General features: G+C 41.5%; 1 protein-coding gene across 1 annotated transcript in view; it reads left to right on the forward strand.

Annotated features, from left to right (window-relative positions):
- The window catches only part of FRY (FRY microtubule binding protein), a 323,927-nt gene that overhangs the window by 264,710 nt on the left and 39,891 nt on the right, over window positions 1-19,326 (forward strand). The window contains exons 38-47 of the mRNA XM_060079899.1: window positions 275-378; window positions 1,143-1,328; window positions 3,503-3,701; window positions 5,120-5,241; window positions 8,127-8,314; window positions 9,338-9,432; window positions 11,459-12,066; window positions 12,981-13,078; window positions 13,413-13,583; window positions 18,119-18,259. Coding sequence (XP_059935882.1) covers window positions 275-378; window positions 1,143-1,328; window positions 3,503-3,701; window positions 5,120-5,241; window positions 8,127-8,314; window positions 9,338-9,432; window positions 11,459-12,066; window positions 12,981-13,078; window positions 13,413-13,583; window positions 18,119-18,259 — 1,912 coding nt within the window. The remainder of the gene's footprint in view (window positions 1-274; window positions 379-1,142; window positions 1,329-3,502; window positions 3,702-5,119; window positions 5,242-8,126; window positions 8,315-9,337; window positions 9,433-11,458; window positions 12,067-12,980; window positions 13,079-13,412; window positions 13,584-18,118; window positions 18,260-19,326) is intronic.

A 19,326-nucleotide genomic window follows, 5' to 3' on the forward strand; every position in this document is an offset into this window, starting at 1 on the left:
GAGAGAGCCCTTGTCTTCTGTTTCTCTTCATTCCTCAGCTTTTATTGCCTAGTAACTAGTAGAATCCCCATTATGTGAATCAGCTCAACTGCAGTTTCTTCTCCTCATAGAGCTGTGTGCTGTGTCAGAAGTTAAACTCCATTTCCCTGGAATAAGGGCCTTACATAATTCTTCAACAAGGTTTACAAGTTGGATGTAATTGTGACCTAATGACCTATCAGTATATTTTCATCCTCTTCAGAAGTTGCATTAATTTCATCATTTCATTGATTAGGTGCAATATTGCTGTCATTTTTATGACTGAGATGGTGGTGGATCACAGTGTAAGAGAAGATTGGGCTCTTCATCTCCCATTGCTACTCCATGCTGTCTTCTTAGGTAAGACTGGAACCAAGAGGAATTCTAGCCAATAGGGTCAGAAACCTACAGACGTCACCCATAGAGCTTTCCTTTTACATGGACATCCTGCTTTTCCTCATTTCCAAAATATCTAGTCTCTTCCGTTTTTCACTTTCTGTGACATCTCTAAAATTCTAGTTGTTCAGTCATTGTTTAAAATTGTACTATCACTACAATAGAGTGGTACCTTGCCAGTGCTATTTCTATAAAGATATCCAAAACAAGTTGGGCCTCTTTGTGGGTCTTTGGTTCGACGTGATAAATTTTAAGCCATGAGACACAGTCGATGCACAGAGAGAAAGAATGTAGAGCATGGTGGGCCAAGCACTGAGATTTTAAAATACTCAAGTTGTAGAGCGAAAAAACGGGAAGAGGAACCAGCCAGGCAGGGAGACTCAAAAGTTCAGTTAGAGAGAGAGAGAGAAAATTAGAATCTTTCAGTAACAGGGAGATCCAGGGGAGAGAACATCTCAGGAAAGAGGAATGCTAAGCATGTCAGATGCTATGGAGAGGTCAAGAAAAGTCCGTCTATCAGTGCTTTATGAGAACATTTGATTTAAGGAATAAAACATTTTATTTTGCCTAAGACCCACTTCTTTACATCGGTAACACAAACAATAATGAAGAAAGCTAAACATTCTTTTAACATGTTCCTCCTGGGTATCTTGGAATCTTTACTATCCCTGGAATCTAAACGAGCTGAAGATTTGTTTATACTAAGAGATTCCACCGTTTTCTTCCAGGTTTGGACCATTACCGGCCTGAAGTCTTTGAACACAGCAAAAAATTGCTTCTTCACCTCTTGATCGCCCTCTCTTGCAACAGCAATTTCCATGCAATCGCTTCCGTGCTCCTGCAGACTCGAGAGATGGGTGAAGCCAAGACTCTAACAGTGCAGCCAGCTTATCAGCCTGAGTATCTCTACACAGGTAACAAAAGAAGGAGTGGCAGGGAACCTGAGACAGAGTCACAAGTATGAGGATAACTCGAGGTGTCACTGGAGCCCAAATTAACTTCTCGGGTGCTATTACCCACCCCCCAGCTTTCTAAGTGGTAAATGACAGGACTGTAAATATGCACCATTTCACTTGATGTGAACTTACCTCTCAAAATCTTTCTTCATTAGTAAATATTTTCAAATATACTTTAAAAATTATTATGATGATTGCTGTTTTCATTAAATATGTTCCTATTGGTCCACTGAAAATTAAAATGTCCATTGACCCAAGAGCATGAGTGTAGAACATCTGTGGAGGAATATGCAGAAAACAGTGACTGTCTCCATCACCTCAAGAGCAGGCGTCACCAAGGTGCCCGATGTTTCACTGTGTACCTTCTAGTTCCCTTGAAGGAATCTATTAAATGACTGACTTTTTTCCTGAAGGCACCATTAGTGGAAGTCTATTAAAAATCATTGCTGTTTTGAAACCAAAAATTTCTTCTTAGAAATGAGGACAGAAAGCATTAGCTGAGTCAAAGAAATGACCCTGTTGTGTCCAAGCTACTCATGAAAACTTCCCCAAAAGGGTTGACCAGCGGTTCTCATTGAGAACCAGGACATTTAAAATATCTTAAAATGGTGATGAACTGACAGAGTTCTGGGGCTACTTTTCTTTACCTCGTTATTTTGTACATCACATTGGCACTGGATATAGGCTGGCATTTCGTAAGTCACCACGTACTTCTCTCATTACCTTGAAAAGGAAGGACCTTTTATGCACTCTTGTCCTGGGCCCTGTCTTGTCTTCTGACAGACGTTGAATATTTCTCTGGAAAACAAATCTGAAGTCATTAACTCTGAAATGTAAGGGCTACTGACCTCAGTTTAAGCTCTTTATTTTGAACCAAGCTACACCTAATTGAAAGTAATCCATCAATAGCCTCTCAGAGACACAAAACTCTCTTTACTATAGATGATGCTTAATTAAAAGATTCTGAAGACTCTGGCTGTTCTAGCTCCCCAAGGTAGGGATGTATTCCGTTAAGCACATGGCCTTAGAATGAGAAAATTGTAATCTCTGTTAAGCTGTATATCTCTGAATGCATCAGTTTTGTATTCACTATACCACTGATGTGGCATAAAATGGTTTAGAGTGGGGATTTACAAAACCAAACCAAACACAATATACCGTAGGCAAGACCTGGTAAAATGATTGAACCTCTATATAGTACACATGGACTAGGTGTACAAAAACTTTGAGAAGTATCTTCTTTTTATAAACATTTGTTAAATGTTTATTGAACACCCAGTTTCAACTATAGTTGCTTTCAAATCCATGCTAAAAACCTATGTGATAAAAATTATTGTCTTCATCTTATTGTAACAGGAAACTGAGGTACAGGGAAGTTACGTGACTCCCTGAGATTACACATTAAATGGCAGAGATAATACTCAGACCCAGGGCTTCTTACTCCTAATTTAATATATCTGTCAGACACACCAGAACTATGTACTTTTTATAATTATTAAGTAGGAGAAAAGGAATGGTTGTGTGTATACATTTTCAAACCCACAACCTACCCAAAGATGTAGAATGCTAACTGTAGTATTTACTTATACCATATTTATTTTGCCTACCTTGAGACATATTTTATTAAAATATATTAATATACACACAGTATTCACAATTCTGGGTACATTTACTCAAAACATTATGTATAATCTACTTATCGCTGGTTAGTGTTGATATCCTCAAAAATGGTATCATTTCACATATTTAAGTGGTCTATTACCCAAGAATGATTTACTAACAGCACAGTTAGGTGCACATGCGTAGAGGAACTATTCATCAGCCTGTGCACATGTGTGAGAATGCACACGCAGACACACACACACGCTTCTTTTGTAGAAAGCGTCAATTAAAACAGCAGAGTAGAAAATAGAAGATCACCCTCTATTACCAAATGCTCTCTCGTTTACACAGCAATGCAACTAATCCATAAGCAGGGAAAGAGTGTCCGTCTTATTTAACCATAGCCATAGCCAAAACGAAGCGTCCCCCCCCCCCCGCAAATTAAATAACTACACACTTCTTTATGCGCACCTCCTGACCTCATTAAGTGCCCGGCCTGCAAATTCCACCTTGACCTTGTCTTCCACCAGGTGGCTTTGACTTCCTGAGAGAGGACCAGTCCTCCCCGGTGCCAGACTCGGGGCTGAGCTCCAGCTCCACCTCCTCCAGCATCAGTCTGGGAGACAGCAGTGGGAACCTCCCGCAGATGACCCAAGAGGCTGAAGATGTGGACGCAGCTGCTGAAACAGACGAGAAGGCAAACAAGCTCATTGAGTTTCTGACCACCAGGTAGTGAGGGGTCAGGAGATGGGCTGCTGTTTTCAGGTCAGTCTGTTGGAAAAGGGACATCACTTTAAAACCACAGATGGAAAAGCAAGCCTGGAGTTCTAGCAAAGTCTTCTCTCTGCTAAATTGTGTCTGCTGGAGTCTGTGTACAAGGCAGACACTGGTAGGCATTGTCACAGTTGAGGGACAAGGAGATTTTGTGCCTAAAGACCCTGCAGCAGATGGAGGCAGGAGAAGTAGCTCCCAGAGGTGAGCGTGACTTTCACCATCTATTGGAGCTGCCAGGATCTGGGAGTTGAGACTTGGCAAAGAACATCACTCTGGAAACCAAAGATATTAGCCACGGTCAACCCAGTGGCAGCTGCAGAGAGGACAGCTGTCTGCTCCTGTAGTCCAAAGAGTCATTCCTAAATGGAATTCAGAAACCAGAAACAATAAGGATGCATGATAGGAAAGGGATCAAACTAAGAATAAATAAGAGTCGAGAAAAACTGCTAGCAGTCCTGTTTTTTGCAGGTCTTCTGGCTCTTCTAAGGAACAATTTAACTTGGAAGGCTTCCAAATCTCTAGTCCCCTGAGGTCCGGTATTTGTATAAAGGCATGCTTACCTGTGACCTGGGGCATGCTGACCTTCCTCAGTGAGTTAAGTCCTGGAAGTCTAGTCTATATAAATATTTGTTATCTAGTATCTCACATGATTTTTCTTTATTCAACTAATGCATCAAGTAATGCAAAAAATGAAGAGAGAGCATTTTCTTTTTCAATTAATGGTTTAGAGTATTGTGTGCACTCAACTCAATATAGAATTTAATGTACAGGAAGCTCAGGGAGGGGCTGGTGGTGCTTCCATACTGGGTACCTCAGAGACCTGACTCGTTTGTGGAGAAGAAAGGTATTGTCACCACTCACTGCTGTCATGTTGGGAAGGGTGTTCTCTAAAATTCTCACCCCTGGACCCATCCCATTCTTACTGTAGAAAACCAAATAGACAACACAGGTTGTATCTTCAGATTGGTGCTACAGTATTTGGCAACCTAATGATGTGATCCTGATAAAAGCATTATCTCTGCAAATTCTAAGACATAGAAATTGAGTCTGTGTCTAAATCTATATTTTATTTAACATTATATCATTTTGTTTAACAAACACATAGCACCTACTATGTGCTAAATAAACACTATCCTGGTGAATTGAGAGGTTTTAATTTTGTGGGTAAAACATAAGAAAAAGTGTGTCTCCATCAATTAGCTAGATGTGTTTTGAGTATGCTCTTAAGCTTTAGAAGACTGAAATTTACCGCCAAATTAATATGTAAAAATTTTTTAAATGTATGTTGCACCTTTGGAGTTAGAACTGTGTATATGGTTTTAAAAATGCAAAATGACAGTTACATTTTTGACATTTTGTGTGTTTTGTTGAAGGGCATTTGGTCCACTTTGGTGCCATGAGGACATCACACCCAAAAATCAGAATTCAAAGAGTGCTGAACAACTCACTAATTTTCTACGTCATGTTGTATCCGTGTTTAGAGATTCCAAATCAGGTACTTCATCCTGTTTCTCCAAATCCCACTTTCAGCATTTTTCTATAATGGAGCTCATTCTCCCCATATAACCACACACTGTGTATGTATTTGTGTGTGGTGGGGTGTGTGTATGTGTGTGTGTGTGTGTGTGTGTGTGTGTGTGTGTGTGTGTAAAATCCTGCATTCGGAAGCAATAGCAAAGGAATATTCATAGAGGATATTGAAGCTTTTTCAGATGTGCCTGAGTGATGGTTAATGTCACATATACTGATACCTGCATTATGCTCTATCACATAATTTCCCCAGTGTCCCTGTTCTCCTTGCTTCATTTACCTTACTAGAATTAAACTGTGCCTATCTTAATTTTATTTAAAGAAGGCCATGAGAAAGAAGTCATAGTCACTGACTGTCAGACTCAACTGTGAAAACTGTCAACCTTGCAAACTGTTTTTTTTTTTAAAAAAAGAATTTTGTGATAAAATGTTTTCGGCTTTACAAGTATTCGCTGGCAAGTCCTGCGCCAGTGACCACTCAATATTCTGAACACAGTCTGATTCTAATTTAGACAGTAGTACCGTCACAACATTTAAGCTCTTAGCTGCATTCCATTCAGATTCAGCTTGGCCTGGGCTGATATGTGTGTGAAATTTAAATTTGGTTCCTCAGCACGATACAACAGCTATCCCTGCCTTTTTTCACACAGCAGGCTGGCCACAGTAAATAGGGCTCACCACCTCTCCTGGCTGCTCTGATAATGAGCACATTTCACAGTTTGAAACATTCCAGGTTAGCCACATCTCTTTCCATTATCAGAGGATACTTACTAAAAAACAAAAAATACTGTTAAACTGAAATGGGAAAGTTGTTCTAGGAATAGGATTGCCATTTCTTGTTTTGAGTTTCCCCTTTGGAATTTCTTTGAAATATTAAGACTGCTTTTATTGGTATCTCCCCTTAAAAGTCACTTAATAGCCTAAAGGAAGAAATTTATGATGCATGTGAACTCTTCATTTGTGTAACACTCTTGATTGTATGAAGATACTAAAAATGAGAAAATGTATGAATACCTTATATAGCGTATTCTCAGAGGGTATTTCAGGCTGCTTAGAATATTGTATGTCTTTTCACATCTTGCACGAGATACTTTTACCCACCTCAGTTTCCTTGTACATCGCTACTTTCTGCCTGTTTCCAATCCAGCACAATAAAATGTGTTCCTGGAAACACTTGTATTAGTCAGGGCAGCATAGCTACTATAACAAATACCCCCCAAAGCTCAGAGACCTAACACAAGAGGCTATTTCTGGATCACATAACAGTTCAATGTGGACATTTGGGAGACAGCCTTCCACCTGGTGCTTCAGGGACCCTCTGCCCTGTGGCCCTGTCATCCCCTAGGCTCGGAGGTCTCAGCCCTCTGTGTCCATGGGGCAGGTGAAGGAAGAGAGTGTGTGGAGGATTTTTCGGGAGGAGTTTACATGCTAGCTTTGCATGTGACGTCTAGTGCTTCTTCCTGCATTCCACTGGCCAGAGCTCAGGCACGAGGTCACGCCTGATTTCAAGGAAGGCTGGGAAATGTACGTTCAGTGTGTAACAGGGAGTAAAGGAAACCTTCTTCTTTTCTCTGCCACCCATTAAATAGCTTTTCCCAAAGGACATCGTCTTAGTGGTGGTGGGACGGGGGAGGATTCTGCAATCCTACTAGTACGGTTCCAGCAGTATGGTTTAAATAAGCTTTTGTTCATTGCCAGGGGACCTAACCCCCATATATTAAATGGCTGAAGTAGAAAAATATGTTTTAAAAAGCAAAATAAAGATGTAAAAAACTATTTTGAAACATCCGTTCATAGGTTGTGAATTGCCTATATGGGTTTCATCCTGTGTTTACTACCCTGAATGTGTCGAAGTCCATTTTCCAGGACCCTTTGTTGACTCTGCAGGAACATTTTCTTATATGGTCTACGTGTCCCTGGGGTGAGACAGCCAAGCAGCAGCTAACAACAATAACGCTGAAGTATCCCTCCTGGTCCTCATTCGTGAGACAATCGAACGTGCCACAGAGCCTCTAGACCATGGAGACAGCTCAAGTGGACGTTTTCATCATGTCCTGTGACTCTCGTAGCCTGATTTTCTCCCTGTAAAGAGGCACAGCAAGTGTAGGGTTTAGTGGCCCAGAATTCAGTCATGGACTTTCCCTTTTGCTTTCATTTCTGTCTGATCACCTGGTTTTCTGAGGACTGAGATTACCTTCATGCTGGTGGAAGAACAAATATTCAGGTGAAAGTTTAAATGATGCCTGCCTTCTCTGCAATGCCTACACCTCCATATCTGCATGTTTATGGACTATTCTGAAGAGCAAAGACTTTGGCCCAGGCCTTGGCTGTGCTTCGCTTTCCTCTGCGTACACAAGTCCTCCAAAAACTTGTTTCTAACAAATTCTCTTATGAAAACAGGAGTGAAAGTATTCTATGTAAAAAGTACAGAAGAACAATGTCAAACAATAGCAGCGTAATAAATAATAATACACTTGTGAGCACATATTATGTATCAGAGACAGTACTAAGCCCTTTTTAAGTTGTTTGATTTTCACAACCCTTCTGAGGTAAATGCTACTATTCACAAGGTAAAGACACGGAAGCGGGCTCACAGAGAATTAGCTTCTTTCCCAGAGTCCCAAATCCCCCATTCAAAGCTAGGACCACCTTGCTCCAGAGCTTCTGACTGTACTCCACGATGCCCCCTTAAGACTGATTCAGACTTGGGTTTTATTTTAAAATGGTTAATTTTTAAATAAGTACCACCAGGAGGTAGCGCTGTGCAGCTAGCCTGCTGTAAACGTGCGGATAACTGGTGTCCGAGGTTTGCAGAGGAGCGGCTGACCTGCTCCCACCCCTGTGCCCTAGGTTTCCACCTGGAGCAGCACCTGAGTGAAGTTGCTCTGCAGACAGCCCTCGCCAGCTCTTCCAGACACTATGCTGGCCGCTCCTTCCAGATATTCCGGGCCCTCAAACAGCCACTGTCAGCACACGCCTTGTCGGACCTTCTCTCGAGGCTGGTGGAGGTGATTGGTGAGCATGGAGATGAGATTCAGGTACGGAAGCAAAGTCCAGGAGCTCACCCTTCTCTCGGCTCAAAGATGGGGCGTTAATAGCTTTCTTTGAGCTTTCTTCCTCTCGCCAAGTATCCCGACCATTTGGATGTGTAAAATTTATTTTTAGATTCTAGAGGTTGACTTTTATTTTTACAAAAATCACTCCAGGGGGCATTGTTCTAGAAATTCAGTGGACGCTTTTATTGAGCCAACAACTGAAATCCTGTGGTGACTCTGTGTTGTTTGGTCTTTATTGATTTTACTTGGTGGGGGCTGAGGGAGTTGTCTCGTTTTGTCTTTTCTACTAACAACCTAAGATGCAGTTGTGCAACCTGCCCACCCAGAGAAGGGATCGCTATTGTATCTGTGCAAAGCACCACATCTGTCTGTGTGCTTAGCCTTCCATAAACTGGGAAAAGCAAAAGAAATAGTGGGGAGAATAGATGCCACAGGAAGACCCTGTGGACTGGGGACCCCAGAGACCAGGGAGCTGGAAAGCCAGGGGCATTACAAGCTCTGTAGCTTGGACCAAGCCCTTCTTTTCCACCAGAAATGTTCTGCATCTCAGAGGACCTGCACGCCTGTAGACTTCAGCTTCTTTTCCTCCTCCTGGCCATTGGCAGTATGCTATAAAATGCCCTTGGGACACAGCTCTTCTCATACTTCATCTCTTAATCTCTGGCTTTCAGACGTTGCCACTCTGTATTTCAGATGCCCACCATCCCCCTCAACAAGGGGCCATGCTTGTCCCTTGCCCCTCCCTGTTGGATTTCAAATGAGATTGATCTGTGGAAGACCTCACAGCTAGGGAAATACATCTTCATGATTATCTAACTCCTAAGCCATCTGAATTTCCTAAGTGGCCCTTAAAATTTGTTTGTAGCCTTTGTACATTAAAGTAACCATGACTGTCTAACTTTCAATATTACCATTATTTGAATAGTTTGCTTTGATTAAATGTATCTTCAGGAAGTTAACAATAGTTATAAGCAGTACAGAACGTTGTCTTTGCCTGTTCGGCAGGGATATGTAATGGAAGCACTCCTTACCTTGGAAGCTGCCGTGGGTAACTTGTCTGACTGCCTGAAGAACAGTGATCTGTTAACTGTGTTATCTCGGTGAGAATCAGTTTAACTTCGTTTTGAAAATCAAATATGTGGTACTGAATATTTGGGAAATGCCTGGACTTTGGGCAATGTCTAAAGAACAAATCCAGTTTTGGAAGTCTGTGTGTGATCCAAGAAAGTACGTATGACATTTCCTTAAGTTAAAAAAAAAGAAGTTACAACACACACACACACACACAGGGTAGATAAGTATTTTAAAACATCAGCAAGATAGACAATAAATGGGGCTTCCCTGGTGGCGCAGTGATTGAGAGTCCGCCTGCCAACGCAGGGGACACGGATTCGTGCCCCGGTCCGGGAGGATCCCACATGCCGCGGAGCGGCTGGGCCCGTGAGCCATGGCTGCTGAGCCTGTGCATGCTCCGCAACAGCAGAGGCCATAACAGTGAGAGGCCCGCGTACCGCAAAAAAAAAAAAAAAAAAAAAGAGAGACAATAAATGTTATTTCTAAATAATACAAATATTAATGATTTTTCATTTCCTATTTCTTTGAGTATTTTTTCAAATTTTATGTAATTATCCTATTTATTACATTCTATAGAAACAAAGTATTTTATTTTTTAATTTTAAAAAATTTTTTTATTTTGGCCGGCTTCTCATCATGGTGGCTTCTCTGGTTGTGGAGCATGGGCTCTAAGTGCATGGGCTTCAGTAGTTGTGGCATGTGGCCTCAGTAGTTGTGGCACACAGGCTCAGTAGTTATGGCGCATGGGCTTAGTTGCTCCATGGCATGTGGGATCTTCCTGGACCAGGGCTCGAACCCATGTCCCCTACATTGGCAGGAGGATTCTTAACCACTGCACCACCGGGAAGTCCTATTATTTATTTTTGGCTGCATTGGGCCTTTGCTGCTGCGTGCAGGCTTTCTCTAATTGTGGAGAGTGGGGGCTACTTTTCCTTGCAGTGCATGGGCTTCTCATTGCAGTGGCCTCTCCAGTTGCAGAGCGTGGGCTCTAGGTGCGCGAGCTTCAGTAGTTGTGGCATGTGGGCTCAGTAGTTGTGGCACGTGGGCTCAGTCACTCCGCAGCATGTGGGATCTTCCCAGGCCCTGGATCAAACCCATGTCCCCTGCATTGGCAGGCAGATTCTTAACCACTATGCCACCAGGGAAGCCCCAAAGTATTATTTTTTAAATGAATATATACGAAACACAACTGATCGATCACTATAAAAACTGTTGGAATAAATGTTGATTTTACTTGAAGAAATTTCTACCTTAGGATCTTTCTTTTTTTTAAATTTTTCAATTCTTTTTGCTCCTGGCAATGTTTAATAGCCCATTTCAAATCATTCACAATTTTGTATTCTGTTCGTGTAATTAAGCTCATCTTGCTTGAAATTCAGTCGGCAATGTTATATCACTTTGAGCTTTGTTTCATTTTTAAGTTGAACATTTTTATGCATACGTAATTTTAGTGCGATTACTAACATCATACATACTTATCTATAGAAACCTACAGATTAATCTAAATCAGTAAAAATTTAGCAAGAATGTTCATAAAGAGTTCTATCTTTTCAGCCTGAAATAGATTTAGAAATCATTTTTCATAAACGTTTATAAGTGCAAAAATTTTCCTTTGACACAAACATTTACTTTTTTTTCCTAGATATTTCTTTATCTGTTCTTTTTATCAGTCGGTTAATAGAATATTAGCATCTGTACCTATCAGGTACATTTTATTTTGTAATTACTCTTACCCAAATTCAAACAAAAAATAAATGAAAGATCAGTAAACTTTACAGGCAACTGCTTATTTCTTTAACTTTTTGATAAGTGGAAATCAGTATTTGGTTTTGTTGGTGAGGGTTGTTCTGATTAAGTTTTGTTTTTCATAGCTTTATGTTTAAGAATAAGGAAACATATTCTTTCCGTTTAAGAATGTGGAAAAATAAAGAGAAAGTAATATTTCCAAAGAATGATTTCCCTTCCTCATTGTTTGTTGATGGATCTTGAGAGGACTAGCCTTTCACTGAAATGTGTTGGCTTCCTATTGAACTTTTTAACTTCTATACCCAGCTCTTCATCACCAGACTTAAGCTCTAGTGCTAAACTAACAGCAAGCAGAAAGAGCACAGGACAACTCAATGTGAACCCTGGGACAGCCAGCGGCAGCACAGCAACTGCAGAGCGCAGCCGGCATCAAAGGAGCTTCTCTGTGCCCAAGAAGTTTGGTGTTGTCGACCGGTCCTCAGACCCACCTCGGAGTGCCACCCTGGACAGAATTCAGGCCTGTACCCAACAAGGCCTCTCCTCAAAAACCAGAAGCTCATCTTCCTTGAAGGACAGCCTCACGGACCCATCACACATAAACCATCCAACCAACCTGTTGGCCACCATCTTTTGGGTCGCGGTGGCCTTGATGGAATCCGATTTTGAGTTTGAATACCTCATGGCCTTAAGGCTGTTGAACAGACTGCTGGCTTACATGCCACTCGATAAAGCTGAGAACCGAGAAAAACTGGAGAAACTCCAGGCACAGCTCAAGTGGGTGGACTTCTCAGGGTTGCAGCAGCTGCTCCTGAAGGGATTCACCTCCGTCACCACCACCGACCTTACCCTGCAGCTGTTCAGTTTGCTGACACCGGTGTCCAGAGTATCCATGGTGGACTCATCCCAAGCCATTGGTAAAGCCCACATCACTCACGCTCTTACAGTTCTGGTCATGGTGGGACTCATGTTTAGTGTAATAAGATAATGTGGGCTTAGTACTTCTAAGGATTCTGCTTAAAAATGGTTCTTTGGGAATACTTTGTTCTTTCTTTTAAAATTCTATATAAGTCTTAAAATTCTATATAAGTCTTAGTTATGTATATTGTAAGAGATATTTTTAAGGCAATAGCATAAAGGGGCAGGAGTAATACATAAGACAGTAATCATTGCTTTATGCTTTCCAGATCAAATTGCAGATAGTGTTGGTTTATTCCATTGCTGTCGTACAGACTTTTTTCCCTTTTTTCTTAACTCCTAAATCTTTCTTTTATTTTTCTAAGCCTTTCCTTTCCTCTTGAAAATTCCCTTGGTTCCCTATCGTTTTGAATTAAGCCAACAACAAACCAGATTTTTAATACCATGGCATGCGGCCCAGAATTCTTTCCAGGAACCCAAAGCTTGATACAGTGGAACTAAGCTACTCATCATTTTTAAGAGTCTTTCTGATTACATGAGTAAGACTTAAATTGATTGGCCTGTGTCTTCTCAAGCAGGTTTTCCTTAAAATACATTTTTGATAAAAATTCAAACTAGTGCTTCAGTTCATTTTAATCTGCTTTTTAAAATCTGTGCCAATCATTCTTATTTGCAACAGTCCATAGCAAAACAGCTGCTGAACCTGCAAATTACAAATGTACTTCAGTGCCTCCTTTGAAACGGTGCCATTGCAGTCGTACATTTTTCCTGGATTTATGTTAGTTCAGATCAAAGCTGCTTCAAGAGGCTGCTTTTGCATCACCTCAGAATAAAATCTGTAATATGCCTTCCCGCTATTAATGGTTCAAATGCACCATATTCACTTGTCTCCATTGCATCTTCTCTAATCCAGGGTTTCCACTGAATGTCTTGTGTCTTCTGCCCCAGCTGATACAGCATTTTGAAAACCCCGGCCAGTTCTGTAAGGATATAGCCGAAAGGATTGCTCAGGTATGCCTTACAGTTTCACCCTCAGGGAGATCCAAGGCCTAATGGTGGACAGAGATTACCAGGCTCAGACAGGGTGATGAGTTTCACAAACCTGAAAATGATAACTGATATCACTAGTAGTTCACATCTCTGGGTGGCTGATTTGCATTGTCATTTCATTATTGAGAAAACAAGTGGAAAAAAATTATGAAAATTAAATTACTAAGCACCTCTGCAGCTACCCAAAAAATGTATCGATCAATTTTCCAGGCTGCTGGGGCTTATAGCAAAATTGCTGACATTCTTCCTTTTCATCAGGCTATTTTATCCCTAATTGATTTTCTTCCTGTAAAAGGTTTGTCTGGAAGAGAAGAACCCCAAACTTTCCAATCTTGCACATGTCATGACTCTTTATAAAACACACAGCTACACGAGGGACTGTACCACATGGGTCAACGTGGTCTGTCGATACCTTCATGAAGCATATGCTGACATTACCTTGAATATGGTTACCTACCTGGCAGAGGTAAGCTCTTCAATTAAGGATAAAATCCGTTATAGTTTCTATGGGTAAAATATGTATGTAAAACTGATAACAATAGCCTTAACCTACTGATCACCTATTATCTACTGGCACAGATGCTGTATGGAATCATTTAATATCCTCACAACAACCCAGTGATGTAGGATTCTTTAACAAAGATTCCGAGGCTCAGCCGGGTTAAGTAATCTGCCGCAAGTTTAAGGTGAAATGAGATATAGCTGCCTCCGAAGCTTAAACTCCTTTTTACTACACTAATACCTGCCAGACATGGCAGAGATGAGGAGATTTTATCTGCATTATTCTGGGTGTTAAAATCTTATTTAAGGAGTTATTGTGTGGCTTGTATGTTTAATGGTTGTTTGCTCTGAACTCATTAACAAAGCATATATTTTTGAAAAAAACTTTATCTTCATCTTTTGTGTTTGTTTTTAAAACTGGGATGGGATTTTTGTCCTCATACCAGTGTGTTCCTAGCACATTCATTGCAAACCCCTACTCTGACTTCTGTGTACGCTGATGCTAGAAATACATACCACTTTCGGCAAGTGATGAAATGTTATTCTTTAGCACCCCCAGGCCCCAACTAGTTTACTATACAAGGTCATGAAATCTATGAGGCAAGTGATTGATAGTATTACCTTGTTTTAGCATTTTCAGTGTTTGCTTTTCCTCTCTGGATCTGCATTCATGCCTCTTGCTGGGGCCTTTTCAGAAGTGATGAAGACAGTCCATTCTAATTTTTCTTGTATTATATCACCAATTCAGAATGCAGATAGGTTAAGAATCAGTCATTTTTGGAAAGGCTCCATAAGACTGAAAGCCTCTACCTAGAAAAAGTAGGTAGCTGCTTTATCCACCAGCATATATAGTTGACCCTGCAGGATTTTGGTTTGCAACACAGATCAGCAATATTGGGCTGTATTCACACTGTCAACAGCCCAGGATTATTTTGCTCTTTTCACACCCCCCATCCCTGGCATTTAAAGAACCTCTCTTAAGTGCCACCTACTGCTTTTGATAATCACCTTGGTCACATCTGTCCCTGCAAGAGTTACTAATCCAGCACACACATACCTTAGCACACAAGAAGTACCAGGACAAACAATGCAAACACCCTGCTTACCAAGGCAGACAATGCCTGTTTTAAAACAAGGTGAACTGGGAGAGAGCAAGGAGGCAAAATTTGTTTGGTTCACTAGACATAAAAGTTTCAAAAATACAAATGGGCTGTGGTCTGTACATACAATGGAATATTATTCAGCCTTCAAAAGGAATGAAGTGCTGACACAGGCTACAACATAGAGGAACCTTGAAAATATTATGCTAAGTGAAATCAGCCAGACACAAGAGGACACATACATGATTCCACTTATATGAGGAACATAGAAGCGGCAAATTTATAGCCACTGTTTTACAGTTATAGAGTTTCAGTTTGGGATGATGAACAAGTCCTGGAAATAAATAGTGGTCATGGTTGCGCAACAATGTGGGTGTACTTAATGCTGCTAAATTGTACACCTAGAAATAGTTAAAATGGTAAATTTTATATTATATGTATTTTACCACAATAAAAAAATAAATTAAACTGGATATCCTAATTTGTTCTATGCTGCCCTTATCAACAATTGTCACCAAAAATTTTAATATAAACTTACCTACTCACTACATATGATATAAATTAACTGCTATTTCAGTTAGTCCCATGTTCTTTCAGGTGTTGGCCAGGTACCTACATATAATTTTAGGCAGCTGTGGTCACTGTTTCCACTGAACCTGCTGTGCTCACTTCACACTAACTTTGTATGTGTGTATGTGTTGACATAGCTCACATCTTGTCACTTTCAATAACTGTGGAATTATATCGTTAACCATCTACCTTTTGTTGCTTGTATTCATAATTTTTTTGTGTGTGTGTGGTATGTGGGCCTCTCACTGTTGTGGCCTCTCCCGTTGCGGAGCACAGGCTCCGGACGCGCAGGCTCAGCGGCCATGGCTCACGGGCCCAGCCGCTCCGCGGCACGTGGGATCCTCCCGGACCGGGGCACAAACCCGTGTCCCCTGCATCGGCAGGCAGACTCTCAATCACTGCGCCACCAGGGAAGCCCTGTATTCATAATTTTTTTTAAATAGTCCTTTGATGCAGACTTTTTTTTTTTTTTTTTTTTTTGCGGTATGCGGGCCTCTCACTGCTGTGGCCTCTCCCGTTGCGGAGCACAGGCTCCGCGGCCATGACTCAGGCTCAGTGGCCCCGCCGCTCCGCGGCATGTGGAATCCTCCCGGGCCGGGGCGCGAACCTGTGTCCTCTGCATCGGCAAGCAGACGCTCACCCACTGTGCCACCAGGGAAGCCCCAGACTTCTTATCAGATTATATTTAGCTCATTTTTCCTGGTGCCATTTCCCAAAAAATCTATCCAGGTAAAGCTCATGGATACATTTGGGAAAATGTATGCATTTGGGAAATTGGCCTTCACAGAGATTTTCCCAATTTACAATACTACAAACAATGTATAAATATTCAGGTTATCCCATATCCCCACTAAATTCTATCATTCCATTTATACATGTTTTCAGTTGAATATTTTTATTGGTACTTTAAAATTAATCTCTTTATGTATTTCCTTTCTAGTGAAGATATTCCTTTTTTCATACAATAGATTTGTGGAATTGTATATTTCCTCATCTGTTAACTGTTCAGTTATTTCTTTGGGCCACTTTTTAAAAAAATTTATTTATTGTATTTTTGGCTGCATTGGGTCTTCGTTGCTGCATGTGGGCTTCCTCCAGTTGTGGCGAGCGGGGGCTACTCTTCGTTGCGGTGTGCATGTTTCTCATTGCAGTGGCTTCTCTCGTTGCAGAGCACGTGCTCTAGGCGCTTGAGCTTCAGTAGTTGTGGCTCGCGGGCTCTAGAGCGCAGGCTCAGTAGTTGTGGTGCACGGGCTTAGTTGCTCCGTGGCATGTGTGATCTTCCTGGACCAGGGCTCGAACCCATGTCCCCTGCATTGGCAGGCGGATTCTTAACCATTGCACCACCAGGGAAGCCCTGGGCCACTTTTGATGTGGAATTTCAGCATTTATTTGAATCGTTTCTATTAATTTTTAATTTTGAACAGTAACCTTTTTCATTATGTCTGTCACATCAGTTTTCTCACTATTTTGCTTTCCTTTTTGAAAATGTCATTGATTTTTTCCCCCTGATTATAAAAGCAGTATGTGTTCAAAAATAATGATATTATCTAGGGAGAAACACTATCAACATTTTGTTGGGTTTACTTCCAGCGTTATTTCTATGTAACACACACCCATTCACATCAATGTTGGCATCATCTATTATATAGAAATTATATATCCTTCCTCTTTCACTTAATATTATCTGATATCCTTTACTATCTTTAAAAATGTCATTCTATTGACTGCATGATATTTCATCATACAATTTACCATAATTTATGTATCCATTTCCCTAGTGTTTGACATTTAAATTGCTTACAGAGCTTTCTTGTTTTGTGTGGGGTTTTTTGTTTTGTTTTGTTTTACCATTATAAATAATGCCTTGGTGAAATCTCTTATTTAAATCTTAGTATTTATCTCTAGGTTTGGAAAAGTTCCTAAAAGTATAATTAGTATTTCAAAAGATATGAACCCGGGCCTCCCTGGTGGCGCAAGTGGTTGAGAGTCTGCCTGCCGATGCAGGGGATACGGGTTCGTGCCCCGGTCTGGGAGGATCCCATATGCCGCGGAGCGGCTGGGCCCGTGAGCCATGGCCGCTGAGCCTGCGCGTCCGGAGCCTGCGCGTCCGGAGCCTGTGCTCCGCAACGGGGGAGGCCACAACAGTGAGAGGCCCGCATACCGCAAAAAAAAAAAAAAAAAAAAAAAAAAAAGATATGAACCCTTTTAGTACTGTTGATCTCAATTGCCAAATTATCCAATTTACATTTCCGCTGATGTGTAAGAACACTCTTTTTTTTTTTTTTTTTTTTTTGCGTTACGCGGGCCTCTCACTGCCGTGGCCTCTCCCCCCGCGGAGCACAGGCTCCGGACGCACAGGCCCAGCGGCCACGGCTCATGGGCCCAGCCGCTCCGCGGCATGTGGGATCCTCCCGGACCAGGGCACGAACCCGCATCCCCTGCATCGGCAGGCAGACTCCCAAACACTGCGCCACCAGGGAAGCCCAAGAACACTCTTCTTATGTCCTCACCAGTACTATCATCAATTTCTAATATTTGCCAATTCGATAACTGATAAATGTATCTTTCATTTTCATTTATATTTTTCAGTCATTAGTGGTGTTTGATGCTTTCCTTTTGAGGTTTATTTTGTTGCATTCCATTGTGTAATATTATATTTATATACTCAGACCTACCTGCGTTGCCTTTGATAATACCTCCATTTCTTCAGTAGTTAGGATTTTCTTTTCCCTCCTAAGGAAATGTGCAATCATAAAGGTACTAGGAAACCCTGGTGCTTCTGTGTGAAAATCTGGTGTCAAACTGACTCACACTGTGCTTTTCCCCACAGCTGCTGGAGAAGGGCCTCCCCAGCATGCAGCAGCCCCTCCTGCAAGTGATCTACAGTCTGCTCAGCTACATGGACCTTTCTGTCGTTCCGGTAAAGCAGTTCAATGTGGAAGTTCTGAAAACCATTGAAAAATACGTGCAAGTGAGTATTTGATCCAGGATGTTTCCAGAAAGTCATTCCAGAAAGACTGAGGCTTTGCATGGAGCTTTCTTTGTACTTGGCCACAGAGCTATATGGGTGCCAGGCTGCAAGTTCATTCATTGATATCCATAACGTGCTGAGAGCGGCTGAGACGGTGGCCGACCACACCCTGAGTGGTATCCTGAGGAAAAAGGCAGGACCAGGCCGCAGTGCGTTCCTGAGCCTTCGGAGGACACCTCTCTGCCTCTTGGGCTTCTAGGCTGGGTATTGAAAGCACACTCCTGGCTGGGAGGGCAGGGGCAGGGTCTCATTTGAGGGGTCCTATTTCAATGGAGAAGGAAGAAGCAACTTGCTTGTGCCTGGTTCTAGGCCAGGCGTTTCAAATGCGAACAGTTAATTCAGAGGTTCAAATTGTCCCTTTAGAGTTGAAGGGATTAAGGTTAAGAAAGTGGCATAAATGTACTTGAAAATACTCCAGCAAACAAACGTAGTGTACTTGGTAAGTTTCAGAGTTCAAGGGCAAATGCTAGGTTTTTCTCTGGTTAAACTCATTGACTAAGCCGTACAATTTTAAGCTTTTTTTTTTCCATCCTCACTTCACCAGTCACATTACTTGCAGAAAATTACTTAATGCTAAAATTGATTTTCAAGCTTTTTTTTTTTTTCGAGTGGTGTTGCTCCAGTAATAGTTGTACCATGTGGTAGGCATTCATTACCACTTTCTCACTTTACACTCATGAGGGACAGAGGGTCAGTTCACATGTTTCTACTAATCATGTGCCCCTAGTTTAAAAAAAAAAGTGATTGTTTTATTAGGCTACCTATTCTTAGGCCTGTGGGCCATCCCTGGTACTCAAGATCTTATCTTGAATGGTGGCTAATTTCATATTCAGACCATGACCTCCCATGTGTAGAATTTAACAGTGAAGGAAATGTGTTTTATTTCATGCACTTTATTCCAAGGCCTAGGCAAATAATAACTTTTATCATGCTAGTTTATCTGTGTTCAATACTTTTGTGGGAGAAGTACCTCAGTCAGCTTGGGGTTGTCAGGGATACAAAAAGGG

The sequence above is a fragment of the Mesoplodon densirostris genome, chromosome 17 (genome assembly GCF_025265405.1).
Source record: "Mesoplodon densirostris isolate mMesDen1 chromosome 17, mMesDen1 primary haplotype, whole genome shotgun sequence".
NCBI classification, from domain to species: Eukaryota; Metazoa; Chordata; class Mammalia; order Artiodactyla; family Ziphiidae; genus Mesoplodon; species Mesoplodon densirostris.